The sequence below is a fragment of the Pelophylax lessonae genome (assembly GCF_965119305.1).
Source record: "Pelophylax lessonae genome assembly, chromosome: 7".
In the NCBI taxonomy this organism is placed as follows: domain Eukaryota; kingdom Metazoa; phylum Chordata; class Amphibia; order Anura; family Ranidae; genus Pelophylax; species Pelophylax lessonae.
Window position 1 is genome coordinate 220,874,089 of NC_138774.1, and position 15,024 is coordinate 220,889,112.

The 15,024-nt window shown below is 46.9% G+C and overlaps 1 protein-coding gene across 2 annotated transcripts in view; it reads left to right on the forward strand.

The window, feature by feature from the left end:
• Positions 1-15,024, forward strand: part of DDX31 (DEAD-box helicase 31) — a 171,550-nt gene that overhangs the window by 29,402 nt on the left and 127,124 nt on the right. For both annotated transcript variants that reach the window (XM_082262938.1, XM_082262939.1), the window contains exons 13-14: positions 1,359-1,582; positions 5,770-5,919. In XM_082262938.1, the coding sequence (XP_082119064.1) occupies positions 1,359-1,582; positions 5,770-5,919 (374 nt within the window). The remainder of the gene's footprint in view (positions 1-1,358; positions 1,583-5,769; positions 5,920-15,024) is intronic.

The following is a 15,024-nucleotide window of genomic DNA, read 5'->3' on the forward strand; positions in this document are numbered from 1 at the left end:
CCCACTCGCCAGCGAGGAAGCCAAACCACAGGGGCCGGCAGCCGCGTGATTCCCTCCCCGTGAAGAGAGAACTGAGGTCTGCTGTTGTAAACACAGCAGACCATTGTTCTCCCAGGAATCAATACAGAGCTCCAGTGTTCCTCCTATTTAGGAACACAGGTCTCTGTATTGTTTTCACAAGCCAATCCCCCCCCCACAGTTAGAAAAACACCCCTAGGCTCACATTTAACCCTTTGATCGCCCCAGAGTTAACCCCTTCCCTGCCAGTGTCATTATTACAGTAACAGTGCATATTTATAGCACTGATTACTGTAGTAATGTCATTGGTCCCCCCAAAAGTGTCAAAAATGTCAGTTAAGGGTCCAAATTGTCTGCCGCAATGTTGCAGTCCCGCTAAAAATTGCAGGTTGCCGCCATTACTAGTAAAAAAATTAAGAAATAAATAAAAATGACATGAATCTTTCCCGTAGTTAGTAGACGCGATAACTTTTGCGGAAACCAATCAAAATACGCTTATTGGGATTTCTTTTACCAAAAAATATGTAGCAGAATACAAATTGGCCTAAAATGATAAAAAAAATTAGATTTTTTTTATTATTTTGGAAATGTTATATAGCAGAAAGTGAAAAATATTGCTTTTCTTTTTTTTTTTTTTTTTTTACAGAATTGACGCTCTTTTTTTGTTTAGAGCGCAAAAAATAAAAATCTCCCAGGGGATCAAATGCCACCAAAAAAAAAGCTCTATTTGTGGGGAAAAAAAGAACATTTTTGGGTACAGCGTTGCACGACCGTGCAATTGTCCATCAAACTAATACGGTGCCGTATGGCAAAAAATGGCCTGGTTATTAAGGGGGTAAAACCTTCCGGTCCAGAAGTGGTTAAACAAAAAAGAACATTTAGCTGTAGCGCCCTTTCACACGGGGTGAATCCATTTAACAGAATCCGCTAGCTCGGCGGGGGATTGATCTGCTGATCCCCGCTGTGCAGGCGGATGACAGGTCCGTCTCTGCTCACTGTGCTGACACAGACCTGTCAGATCCCTGCTCTCCTCTATGGAGAGATCGGATGAAAACGGGACTGCCTGTCTGTTTTCATCCGATCCGATCCTCCAGCTGGAAGATAAATAGGGTCACCATCCATCTGGATTTGGCGGACAGGATCGGATAGTGATGGGTGTCAGCGGACATCCGCCTTATAGGGGTGAATGGAGGGTCCGATCCGGTCTGCCTTAAATACTGACAGGTGAACCTGATTGTAAATCCCGTGTATAAGGGGCCTTACAGTCACTTTAAATGAGCAAATTATTCATCTTTACCTATAGTGAAATACTTACCAAAGCTTGTCTCCTCTGCCTTCAGGTGTGACCAGGCTGGCCGACATAAGTCTCCAAAACCCAGTGAATGTGACGGTCACCGAAGATTCACCCACTGATGTTAACCGGGCAGCAAAGCCCAAATCCATGGAAGCTGGTGATTACAGCGCCAGCTTTGCTTTGCCAGAGAACCTCCACCAGCACATCGTAGTGGTGCCCAGCAAGTTAAAGCTGGTCACATTGTCTGCATTTATTCTGGGAAAATGGAAGGTAAGAAACTGTCGCCATAAACTGGCGGATAAAAGCTTGCCTGGGCTAAAGGCTCATGAACATAGGAATTTTGCATTCGGGAAATTGTGTCTTTTAGATGTTCGCATGCCAGCGTTTACAGGTGTATACTTGTGTACAGGGTATTCTGTCAATGCAGCCCTATGGGTAGATTTATGCATCAGCTGGGGCTTGCGAATATAACTGTATTTTATTCTGTACGCCCATAGGCCTCTATTTATGTCTGTGTGCATGGGCCCTAAACATAAGAGAGGGGCACCTGCAATGTCATTATTCACCACTGGTGGCAGTAAAGGGACCTTTGTCTAAAGGAGAACTCCAATCTGATTTTTAATGCCAAATATTTTTTGGTTAGAGCCTCCCAGAAAGGGTGACCATTCAACGCACATACAACCCACACTGCTGTGCTGTGCTGACTGCTCTCGTTAGACCCCCCCCCCCCCTTCCCCACCACATAATGCCTAGCAAATGGATAATTTTCAAGCCACCAGGACATGATGTGAGTGCTGCAGGAACTACCCTCCCACAAATTTCTCATTAACCACTTGCCGACCGCCGCACGACTATCTACGTCGGCGGTCAGCCCCTCACAGGCAAAGTGACGTAGGGCTACGTCACTAGCTTGTGAGGGTCTAGGGAGCGAGCGCGCGCCCCCGGAGGCGCGCTCCCGCTCCCGAGTGGTCACGGACCCCCCCCGCGCGTGTGACCGGCGGACCCGATGTCCGCCGGCCACTCTGCGATCGGCGGGGGAGAGGGAGAAAGTCAGGCAGCTTGTGTAAACAAGCTGCCTTTCATTCTCCTCGCTGTATGAGAGCTGATCATCTGGATCTACTATGTAGATCCGTTGATCACTCTGCATACAGCTGAAGCCCCAGCCAATCACAGTTAGAATCACGCCCCTAGGGACACACACAGCCCCTCCCTCTCAAATAAAGTTAACCCCTTCACTACCAGTGTATTTTTACAGTAACAGTGCATATGTATAGCACTGATTACTGTAGAAATGTCACTGGTAACCCCAAAAGTGTCAAAAATGTCAGTCAAGGGTCCGATCTGTCCGCCGCAATGTCGCAGTACCGCAAAAAAAAATCGCAGATCGCCGCCATTACGCGTTAAAAAAAAAACAACAAAAATGACAAAAATCTTTCCCTTAGTTAGTAAACGCAATAACTTTTGCGCAAACCAATCAAAATACGCTTTTTGCGATTTTTTTTTACCAAACATAGGTAGCATAAAACAAATTGGCCGAAAATTTTAAAAAATTTTGATTTTTACATTTTTTTTGGGGGGAATTTCATATAAAAAAAAGGGAAAAATATTGCTATTTTTGCAAAATGGACGCTCTTTTTTTGTTTATAGCGCGTGATCAAAAAATCGCACAGGTGATCAAATACCGCCAAAAGAAAGCTCTGTTTGTGGGAAAAAAAGGACGCCAAAATCGTTTAGGTACAGCGTCGCACGACCGCGCAATTCTCCGTTAAAGTCACGCAGTGCCGAATCGCAAAATACCCCCTGGTCGGAATGGGGGTAAAATCTTCCGGGGCTTAAGTGGTTAAGAGAGGAGGATTGCCATCCTGTCTGTCACAGAGTCACGGTTTAAAGAGTAAAAGATTTGATTGCAAGCTCTTGTAAGCAGGGCCTTTTTGTATTTTATGGTATTGCTACTGTAACTGTGCTGTCCCCCCTTTATATTGTAAAGCACTGCGCAAAGTGTTGGCGCTATATAAATCCTGTATAATAGAAAAAATAAATTTAGGACTCTTTATTCAATTTTTAGAAAATTACAAATTGCCCAGAAGCGCGTGGAATTGGAAATAAGGAGTGTTTGTTTTTTTTTTTAAATTTAGCTTTAAATGAGTAGTTGATGACAACTGTAGCCAGTTAAGGGATAATAAAGTCTCTTTTTTTTTAGTTAAAAATAACAAACATGTTCTACTTACCTCTGTGCAGTTGGTTTTGCATAGAGCAGCCCGGATCCTCCTGTTCTCGGGTCCCTCTTCAATGCTCCTGGCCCCTCCCTCCTGTTAAGTGCCCCAAGAAAGCAGCTTGCTATGTGGGCACAGCTCCCTGTGTTCAGCTTGCTATGGGGGCACAGCTCCCTGTGTTCATTCACACATGAATCCGCAGCCCCACCCCTTTCTCTCCTCATTGGCTGACTGACTTTGATTGACAGCAACAGGAACCAATGGCGCCGGGCTGCTGTCTCAGCCAATAAGGAGGGAGAGTCCTGGGCAGCCGAGACACTCCTGCAACATTGCTGGATCGAGATGGACTTCAGGTAAGCAATAGGGGGGCTGCTGCACGGAGAAGGCTTTTTATCTTAATGCATGGAATGCATTAAAGTGGATGTAAACCCATTCATGAAATCTGACCTAAGCACATATATCTGAAGTGTTTACTTCTCTCTCTCCAAAGCAGTAAGTCCTGTGTCTTTCCGCTGTTCTGTTTCTCTGTTATCAGCATGATAACTTCTGATGAGGTTCTCCAACACAGGAGATAAAAGCAGCTGGAAATTTGTGTCGGGGAGGTAACTCACTGACAGATAATCAGAGAGCTTGTCTATTCACAGCACAGCTTGGCAAGTTTCTTTGTTCCTCTGACTATATGCAGGGGGGGAGGGGGTGTGCCTTTCCTCCAATCAGCTCACACACAGTGTATACCCAGACTTCTAGTTCTTATTGACAAATGAGCTCATGCAGGAATAGAAGAGGGAATGGTTTCTTTGCAATATGGTGAAAGGTGGAGCCCCAGCCAAACCAGGTATAAAGCATTTATGTGTTCTGTTTGTTCATCAAAGGGTGTTAATGTATTATTAACCTTTTGTTTTTTTGTATTGTTTGTAGTAATAATAATAATATATGATAATTATATAAAATATATATGATCTATGTACACGAGGGCATCCATTGTTGCTCATTCCATTTTCAGGCTCTGCTCCTATTCTGTCTTGCCAATTCTTTTATTTCTCTGTAAGTCTAACTGACAAGATCATTGTGGATGGACACAACAAATACAATAATGATTGGAAACTAAAGGCCATGTGATCTACGCTGCCTAGGCAGGAAGCTTGAAAACAACAGATTAAGTCAGGCCTCGACAAATCCCGGGCGCCAGGTCGCATTTGCGACTAGAATTAGCGACCTGGCGCCCGGGGTGCCCTGTAGGATGTGTCCTGTCCCTTTTGCGCCCCCCACCTCCTCTTCGAGTTCACGGACTTCCACGGCGTCCAAAAATTTAGTCCCCGGCTTTTCGGCCTTCTTCTGTGAGATGAGAAGCTAGGGGAACTGGCGCCCTCTTGTGGTGGCCGGGAGTAATGCATGTTCTCAATGCCAAAGAGGAGAAGAGAGGGAATTTTTTTAAGGCTTCATCTCTCTGTCCAGTTACCTTTGCTTAAAGGTAAGTAAGTGGACAGGGAGTGTGGTTATTATTATTAATTTATTTTTTAAATGTAAAAATAAATAATAATTTTCTTTTTTTTAATTATTAAAAAAAAATAAAAAGTTTTTTTTTTTTTTTTTCAATTCTTATTAAAAAAAAAAAATATATATCTTTTTTTTTTTTTTTTTTTTTCCTCATCACCGTGCCACAGCCGAAGGCCCCTTTCACACGGGCTGTCTGATCAGGTCCGCCTGTCAGTTTTTCAGGCAGACCTGATCGGACCGTTCAGTCTCCTCTATGGAGCAGTAATCTGCCGCCATCTGACCCTGCCCGCCAAAAACAGACGGATGGTGGTTCTATTTTCTATCCATCCCGTGGATCGGATCAGATGGCATCGGATGGAAAGAGACAGACAGTCTGTTTCCATCCAATTGCGCTATAGAGGAGAGTGGGGTTCTAGTCCTATTTATGTGTAAATTTAGTATCCGTTTTATAAAATAAAGCTTGGTTAGTTTAAAAAAAAAAACAAAAAAAAAAAACTGGCTCCTAACTTTTTTAGCTGGCTCCTAGATTTCAGGCAAATTTGTCAAGCCCTGGATTAAGTCAAGCATGTACTTTTTTACTGTAAAATAATATTTTGGTTTGATCCATGGGGATTCATTAATATGACATGTATGTTTCAATGATAGTTATGACCTTTAACGATTTTTTAATTAATATTTGATCACATTCTGCCCTTATTACAATCTGCCACTGATTTTATGCATTGTATTTTTCTTGTATTTTTGCAGTGTGATAAGAAACCTAAGATGATCATATTTTTCCCAAGCTGCGATCTTGTGGGGTTCTACCATAAATTGCTTAGCAGTGTACTACCTATAGGGGGCAGCAGCCCTAAATCCAGGATCTTCCTTCAGCTTCATGGGAACATGGAACAAGAGGTGAGTCCACATCACCCTGTATTTTTTTTCCCCCCAGGTTTTTAGATACAGACACGTTGTCAGTGTTAAATAAAGTTGATTATTACTTATTACAGGTATTTAACTACTTTAGCTCCGGAAAGGTTTTACCCCTTTTTTCCGGTACGGCACTGGGTTACTTTAACCACTTTAGGACCGGAAGATTTTCCTGCTTTACGTCCAGGCCACTTTATGCAACTTGGCACTGCTCGACTTTAACTGACAATTGCGCGGTCATGCAACGCCGTACCCAAACAAAATTTACGTCCTTTTTTTCCCACAAACAGAGCTTTCTTTTGGTGGTATTTGATCACCTCTTCCCTTTTGGGGAAAGAAAAACAATATTTCTCTTATGTCCTCCGACAGTCGCCGCCCACTCATACAGTCTTCACCAATGGGTATTGACTTTTTCTCCGCAGGAGTAGCTAGGCATAAGACTTGTTAAAAACAAAAGCATTTAACATAGACACACCCATGGGGGCTGTCCCACTGGTCAATACCCTCCTGCAGTAAGCCATCCCAACTCAGTTTGTCTTCTGCCTAGCTTTAGGAGTAGATAGGCTTCCCTGTGCTGGGGCTCTAGTCTCAGCCTTCTAATCTTTTTCTTATGATTTTATTTGCAAGAATGTCAGTTTTTTCTTTGCTTTACTAGCTGTTTATTTGTCAGCTTTAGCTTAGTTGGATCTTCGGATGAAGATGGATTTTGCGGAGCTGGGAATCAGAATGAACGCCCTGGTCCTCCAGCGCAGAGGGTCAGAGGGATCCCCAGCCCGCCATTGAGCGTTCAGCCATGTGTTAGCCCTGGCATTAGGAACGACCCATCCCTGTTCGCAGCAGGGATGCAGCCTGTGAGGTGGCTACCTCACTGGACACATCTGCGTTTTCACTCGCATTCTGCAGTGTCCTGCATTTTTGGCTGACGGCATTCCCTGCCATCTGAGGGCAGCGGCTTTCCGTTACTGAGAGGCACCCCACGCCATCCGGTACGGGTAAGTACTATCTGTGTGGGGCCTCTGTCTGGGGTGGCAGTCCTGTTGTGCTGTTGTTGTCCCCTCATGTCTGTGCGTTTGTGGGGCTCCCTGATGCGATCCCTGCGGAATCCTTTTTATTTGCAATACTTGCACTGTGTATGTGTGGGGGCCCCCTCTCCTATGTCACTTTGGGGTTTGGAGGTGCAGACGGGGTGTGCGGCAACCGCTGCGGGGTGAAAACCGCACGGTCCGCCATTTTAGGTGTGGGCAGCATGTCTGGCTTCACTGTGGGCTTTTTTACACAGCTTCTATGTAGTGTTTTTGGCGCCATCTTGTGTGTGGCGAACGATCGTTCGGTGCACATGTCGGCGGCCATCTTGCCGAAGCCTCCCATTACTTCCTATGGGCAGCCATTTTCCCTTAGCCTGCAGCATATTGTTCAGCCTCTGTCGACCTCACTTCCTTTTCCTCTGGAGCAACAATCAGTGTGGTAACACTCTGTGGGGCTCTGCAGACTGTCCTTTCCATATTTCCTCTGTTTTGTCCTTTCTGGCTCAGTTTTGTCCCTATAGGGGATCTGTGTACACAGTCTATTTAGCAGTGGGCTGCGGGGCCCGCAGCGCTCTTAAAGGGCCGGTACCTTCAAAATTGTGTTTTCTGCAATGGAATCTCAGGACAGCAAATTCCCCCCAGCCTTGGTGGGGGACCCCAGTTCTGCTGAATTTGGCCGCTGTGGTGGCGACTTTAGTGTCCATAATGGAGGTGCTGATGGCTGAACGGGCTGCTAGAAAAAGGCCTAGGCTATCTTTCTCTTCTGATTCAGATGGTGATGTGGCTGCTGTGGGTGGCGTGCCCTTTTCAGGGTCTCGCTCTTCTCAGGACCCGCTGGGGTCTGAGGGGGAGGCGGAGGTGGAGGTGGTGGTGGTAGATGATTCTCCCCCGGGTTCGCCTGAAGAACGCGCAGCTATGGATGCGTTGATTTCTTCTGTAAAATAAACACTACATTTGGAGGATGAGCCCACTCCTCCTGGCATTGTGTCCTCTTTTGGTACACATAGGACCCGCAAGTCGGCTCAGGTTTTTCCCTGCCCCGCTGAGTTTCATCACATGGTGAATGAACAATGGCGCAGTTTGAAACGCCCCTTCACGGTGCCAAAACGGTTTCAACTGCTTTACCCCTTTGCGCCTTCTACGGATTTGCGCTGATGTGTGGCCCCCCAGGTGGATCACACTGTGGCCGTGTTGAACAATTCTACCCTGGTCCCCGCTGAGGATACCCTGGTGTTTCGGGATCCTACGGACAGGAGGCTGGAGTCTCTGGCCCGCCACGCTTACATGGTGGCAGGTTCCATGCACAAACCTATTTTCGCCTCTGTCATGGTGGCTCAGGCGGTGGCGGATTGGACTAAGGTGCTTAGACGCACTCTCGTGACTGATTCTTCCCCACCTACCACGCTGGACATGGTGGACCAAATTCTTCAAGGGGTCATGTATTTGTGCGATGCGGCCTCGAATGAGGCCCCATTGGCTGCACGCCTGTCTAGTGTCACGGTGCTTAACCGTCGACTGATCTGGTTGAAGAGCTGGTCGGCTGACCAGACGTCAAGGAAAACGGTGGCTGATTTTCCTTATGCAGGGTCTCACCTTTTTGGCGAGGCCTTAGATACTTTGGTGAAAGGAGCAACCCTTCAAGGGCCAGAGTTGCCAGAGAAAGCCCTGAGCGGGCAAGCCAAAAGCCGCCCAGGCTGGTGCGGCGGCCCAGTCCGCCACTGCCTGAAGGGGCGCACTCACCCGTTTCAGGGGTAGGGGAACGTTTGCACGGTTTCCTCCAACCTTGGCTGCTCCGAATTCCGGACAGGTGGGTTCAGGAAATTGTTCGATCAGGATACCAGATCAAATTCCTTTTGCGGCCGGCGGACAGATTCTTTCCCTCAAATCTTCTTTTGACCCCAGGGTGGTTACAGGACCTGCATCAAGCAGTGCAGGACCTTCTGGCCCAGGGGGTGATTGTCCCGGTGCCTCATCGGGACAGGTTTCGGGGGTTTTATTCGAATCTGTCCACTGTGCCCAGAAAGGAGGGCAAGGTACGTCCGATCCTGGACTTGAAAGCTCTGACCCGCTTTGTGCGTGTTCGAAAGTTCCGCATGGAATCTCTCCGCTCGGTGGTGGCATCCCTGAGTCCAGGGGAATTCCTGGCCTCTATCGACCTGAAGGATGCGTACCTGCACATCCCCATTTTCGAGGGTCATCAGAGGTACCTACGATTCGCCATAGCGGAGGACCACTATCAGTTCGTATCGTTACCTTTCGGTCTCGCTTCAGCCTTTACCAAAGTGCTGGCGCCTGTTTTGGGCCTTTTGCAAGCACAGGGCATTGCGGTCTTGGGATATCTGGACCATCTCCTGTTAAGATCGAGTGCCAGTCAGAGCCTGTTGCACGATCTGTCGATTACGGTACAGAAGCTCCAGGAGTTCGGTTGGACCATCAACGTTCAGAAGTCGACTTTGTCTCCTTCGGTTCGTCTTCCCTATTTGGGGATGGTTCTGGACTCTGCTCAAGCGAAGGTTTTTCTGCCGGAGGACAAGCTCCGGACCTTACAGAACGAGATCAGGTCCCTCAGGGACAACGAAGTCTCATCACTCAGGACCTGTATGCGGTCCCTGTGGTTGATGGTGTCTGCCTTCGAGGCGATACTCCAAGCGGAGATCCTGGCCAGGTGGGACAGACTACCTCAGTCCTTGGATCTAAGTGTCTCGTTGAGTCACCAGACCAGAATGGATCTTCTGTGGTGGCTTCAGTCCCCGGCTGTGTCGGATGGGAAATCCTTCCGACCGTTACTGTGGACAGTGATTACCATGGATGCCAGCCTGTCGGGCTGGGGTGGAGTCCTGGGCAACCTGTCTGCCCATGGCACTTGGTCGCAGGAGGAATCCTCCCTTCCGATCAACATATTGGAATTGAGAGCGATCAAACTGTGTCTCTTCCAGTGGTCGGATCGTCTTCTGGGCCGTCCTGTACGGGTACAGACGGACAATGCTACCGCGGTGGCTTACATCAACCACCAAGGGGGCACCAGGAGTGCCCGGGCGGCCCGGGAGGTAACCGGCATTCTGTCTGACTCATGTCCCGGCGATTTCGGCAGTTCACATTCCAGGTGTGGAGAATTGGCAGGCCGATTATCTGAGCCGCCAGACCCTGTATCAGTGGGAATGGTCCCTACACCCGGAGGTCTTCCAAATGCTGTGTGCGAAGTGGGGATCTCCGGATGTGGATCTGTTCGCATCTCGGCTAAACAACAAGGTGGAAAGGTTCGTGACAAGAACGCGCAAAACTCTGGCGGACGCCTCGGATGCGCTGGTGGCCCCTTGGCATCAGTATCGTCTGATGTATGCCTTTCCTCCGATTCAGTTGTTATCCAGGTTCCTTCGCAGATTGGCTTCGTAACCGACGTTGGTGATTCTGGAGGCGCCGGACTGGCCACGCCAGTCCTGGTACGCGAACATCGTTCACCTTAGCCGTCGAGTCTCCTTGGCGGCTCCCAATGCCAGACGATCTTCTGTCTCAGGGACCGATCTTCCATCCTGCTTTACAGTCGCTGGCTTTAACGGCATGGCTGTGGAGAGCCAGGTCCTGAGAGACAGGGGTCTCTCCTCAGAGGTTATTCCTACTTTGATCAAGGCTAGAAAAGACTCTTCTGGTAAGATTTATTACCGAACATGGAAAGCTTATTTTGCCTGGTGTGAGTCCAGGGGTTTTTCTCCTCGTTCATACTCGGTGGCGAGAGTGTTAGCTTTCCTACAGTCTGGTGTGGACCAGCGCCTTGCGTTGGCCATGATTAAAGGCCAGGTATCTGCACTGGCTGTTCTTTTTCAACGCCCTGTGGCATCTCATTCTTTAATTCGCACCTTCATTCAAGGTGTGCGTCATTTGGCCCCTCCACCAAGGGCGCCTTTACCTCCATGGGACTTGAACTTGGTTCTGTCCGCGTTACAGCGTTCTCCCTTTGAAAACATCCGGGAGATATCGTTGCTTCTGCTGTCTAAGAAGGTTGCCCTTTTAGTGGCGATCACTTCGGCTCGCAGGGTGTTGGAGTTGGCGGCGTTGTCTTGCCGCTCTCCTTACCTGGTGGTTCATAAGGAGAAAGTGGTCTTGCGACCTAACCCGTCTTTTCTCCCTAAGGTGGTGTCTGATTTTCACCTTAATGAAGACATTGTTTTGCCTTCGCTCTGTGCGAAGCCTAAGCATCCTAAGGAGGTTGCATTGCATTCCTTGGATGTTGTCAGGGCGATCAGGGTTTACCTGTCGTCCACTGAATCCTTTTGAATATCGGATTCTCTCTTTGTCCTTCCTGAGGGACCTCGGAAGGGCATGGCTGCGTCTGCGGCGACCATTGCCAAATGGATCAGACAGACAATTGTTCAGGCCTATGCTTTGAAGGAACGGGTTCCACCCTTCCCTGTTAAGGCGCACTCTACCAGATCGATGAGTACGTCCTGGGCCTACCGGCATCAGGCTTCGGTGGCCCAGGTGTGCAAGGCTGCGACTTGGTCGTCGGTACACACCTTTTCCAAATTCTATAAGATTGATGTTCTGGCATCAGCTGATGCCTCCTTTGGCCGCAAAGTTCTCTGTGCGGCAGTGCCCTAGGGGACCCTGGTTTTTTGGTGGGTCCCTGGCTGTTGGGGTTGTGTATCCCCTGGGTAATTTGCTTTCCTGGGTTGTTGCTCCTTTTGAGCCTTTTTCTGTTGCCCAGAAGGTTCTCTTACTGTTCGTGTAAGGTTCCTTTCTCTGATGTGGGTACTGCGTTGCCTTTTCTACGGTTGCGTCTCCCACCCCTCATGTCTACACTGCTTTGGGACATCCCATTGGTGAAGACTGTATGAGTGGGCGGCGACTGTCGGAGGACGTAAGAGAAAACAGAATTTTTGTAAAATCTTACCGTAAAATTCCTTTCTCTGAGTCCTCCGACATTCGCCGCCCCCGCCCCTCTTTTGGAGTTTTCTTGTACACTTACTGCTATGCTACCAAACTGAGTTGGGATGGTTTATTGCAGGGGGGTATTGACCGGATGGGACAGCCCCCATGGGTGTGTCTATGTTAAATGCTTTTGTTTTTAACAAGTCTTGTGCCTAGCTACTCCTGTGGAGAGGAAGTCAATACCCATTGGTGAAGACTGTATGAGTGGGCGGCGACTGTCGAAGGACTCAGAGAAAGGAATTTTAGGGTAAGATTTTACAAAAATTCCGTTTTTTTTTTTTAAGTTTTAGAATGGGGTGCCTCGAGACTGTCCATAATTTTAGAGGGCACCTTGACTGAAAAAAAGTTTGAGAAACACTGGCCAAAATTGATGAAGAAATTAGATTTTTTACATTTTTTTTTATTGGGTATGTTTTATAGCAGAAAGAAATTTTCAAAATTGATGGTCTTTTTTTGTTTCGAGCGCAAAAAAGAAAAATTGCAGAGGTGATCGAATACCACCAAAGGAAACCTCTATATGTGGAAAAAAAGGACATCAATTTTATTTGGATACAGCGTTTTTCAATTGTTAGTTAAAGTAAGGCAGTGCTGTATCACAAAAAATGGCCTGGTCATGCGGGGGGGGGGGGGGGGGGTCAATCTTAATTAATAAGGCCAGCATTGTGCGCAGTGTACTCTGGAGTAGTCCGTATCGCCAAGCACCAGGCTCAGTCCCAGTTGTTTGTGTGAGTTGTGCGTTGCGCTCTTCTCTCCCCTCCACCTGAGAGTGTTTGTGCTAATCCTCTCCCGGCCAGCTGCTAACAGCGACATGAGGGGCTTGGCCGGCTGCCTCCAAGGGAGGGCAAGGATTGGGGGGGGGGCAATTAGTTCCTGATGTCCTCACATTAGGAGCATTAATGGGACTAAACAGGGACTCCCAGATGGTGGCTCTCCTCCTCATGCTTGAAACAAATTAATAGTATCCTCCTTCCTCCTCTGTTATTTTAGGAAGCTCCCCGCCTGCCTGCCACTCCTTCCGTCACTGCCAGGGACATGGCTTGTTTAGGACAAAAGCACAACTCATCCCTGTAACCCAATCTATTTAATCTTCCCAGCAGGGGATGGTGAGCGGCACACGCTCGCAAGCCCTAGTTGTTCCGTTACTCACCCACAAGTGTTTGAACATTTTACCCCTTTGTTGCTGGGGGTAAGGCAGTGCAAGTGGCACTTTTTTTTTTTTGCTTAACCCTAACATTGCAGGCATTAAAATTAAAGCTCTGCAAAGTGCAGGTTCCATTTAAAAGACAAATGGTTGCGGACACTCCCCTGTTCTTAACCACTTCAGCTCTGGAAGGTTTACCCCCCCCCCCCCCCCCCTTCATGACCAGGCTATTTTTTCCGATACAGCACTGCATTACTTATGCTGACAATTGCGCGATCGTGCAATCAAGTGGTTAACTGACATTTGCAGGGTCGTCGGACGCTGCACCCAAATAAATGTATGTTCTTTAATTGTGAGTTAAAGTAACGCAGTGCCGTGTCGCCTGGTCAAGTGGCCTGGTCATGAAGGGGGTAAATCTTCTGGAGGTAAAATTGTTATCGGACAACTGTGCGGTCGTGCAACGCTATACCCATTAAGATGTATGTTCTTTAATTGTCAGTTAAAGCAAAGCAGTGCCATATCGCAAAAAGTTACCTGGTCATAAATGGCGGAGGGGGGGGGTAAATCTTCTGGAGGTCAAGTGGTTCAACTGACAATTGCATGGTCGTGGGACGCTGTACCCAAATGAGATGTATGGCCTTTAATTGTCAGTAAAAGCAAGCAAAAAGTGGCCTGGTCATGAAGGGGGGGGGGGTAAATCTTCTGGAGTTCAAGTGGTTAACTGACATTTGCAGGGTCCTGAGACACTGTACCCAAATAAGATGTATTTCCTTTAATTGTCAGTTAAAGTAAGCAGAAAGTGGCCTGGTCATGAAGGGGGGGGGGGGGGGGGAATCTTCTGGTTAACTGACATTTGCAGGGTCATGGGACGCTGTACCCAAATAAGATGTATATCCTTTAATTGTCAGTTAAAGTAATGCAGTGCCGTGTCGCAAAAAGTGGCCTGGTCATGAAGGGGGTAAATCTTCTGAAAGTCAAGTGGTTACCTGACAACTGTGCAGTCGTGCGACGCTGTACCCAAATAAGATGCATGTTCTTTAAAAGTAAAGTAAAAGTAAGTAAAAGTAACACAGTGCCATATCGCAAAAAGTTACCTGGTCATAAAGGGAGGGGGGGGGTAAATCTTCCGGAGGTCAAGTGGTTAACTGACAATTGCGCAGTCGTGCGACGCTGTTCCCAAATAAAATTGATGTCCTTTTTTTTCCCACAAATTGAGTTTTCTTTTGATGATATTTGATCAGCTCTGATTATTTTTTGCGTTATAAACAAAAACCGACAAGTTTGAAAAAAAAAAAAAAACAATATTTTTTTACTTTCTGCTATAAAACATTCCAATAAAAAAAAAAATTAAGCTTGAGCTTTCCTTTTGGTGGCATTTGATCACCTCTGCAGTTTTCATTCTTTGCGCTATAAACAAAAAAAGAGTGACAATTTTGAAAAAATAAAAAATAAATAATTTTTACTTTTTGCTCTAAAACATATCCAATAAAATAATGTAAAATTTCTTCCTTAATTTAGGCCAATATGTATTCTGCTACATATTTTTAGTAAAAAAAAAATATCCCAATAAGCGTATATTGATTGATTGATTTGCGCAAAAGTTATGACATCTACAAACTATGGATATTTTTATGGAATTTTTATTAATTTTACTAGTAATGGCTGCGATTAGTGACTTATAGCGGGACTTCTACGGCGGACAAATCGGACGCTAAGTGACACTTTTTTGGGGACCAGTGATCAGTGCTAAAAATTATGAACTGTCATAGTTACAAAGGGCCTAATTCACTATAGCACCTAGTCGGCAAATGGGTGAACAAATGGTCACAAAGGACTCAAACTAGTCAGAAACGGTATTCACTATAGCACGCTGGGAATATTTACTCACGTAATCAAATTCACTATAAGACACATAAATCAGTGACCGTCTAAGGCCCCTTTCACACTAGTGCGACTTGTCCCGCGATTTTGGACCGCAAAATCGCATGACAAGTCGTT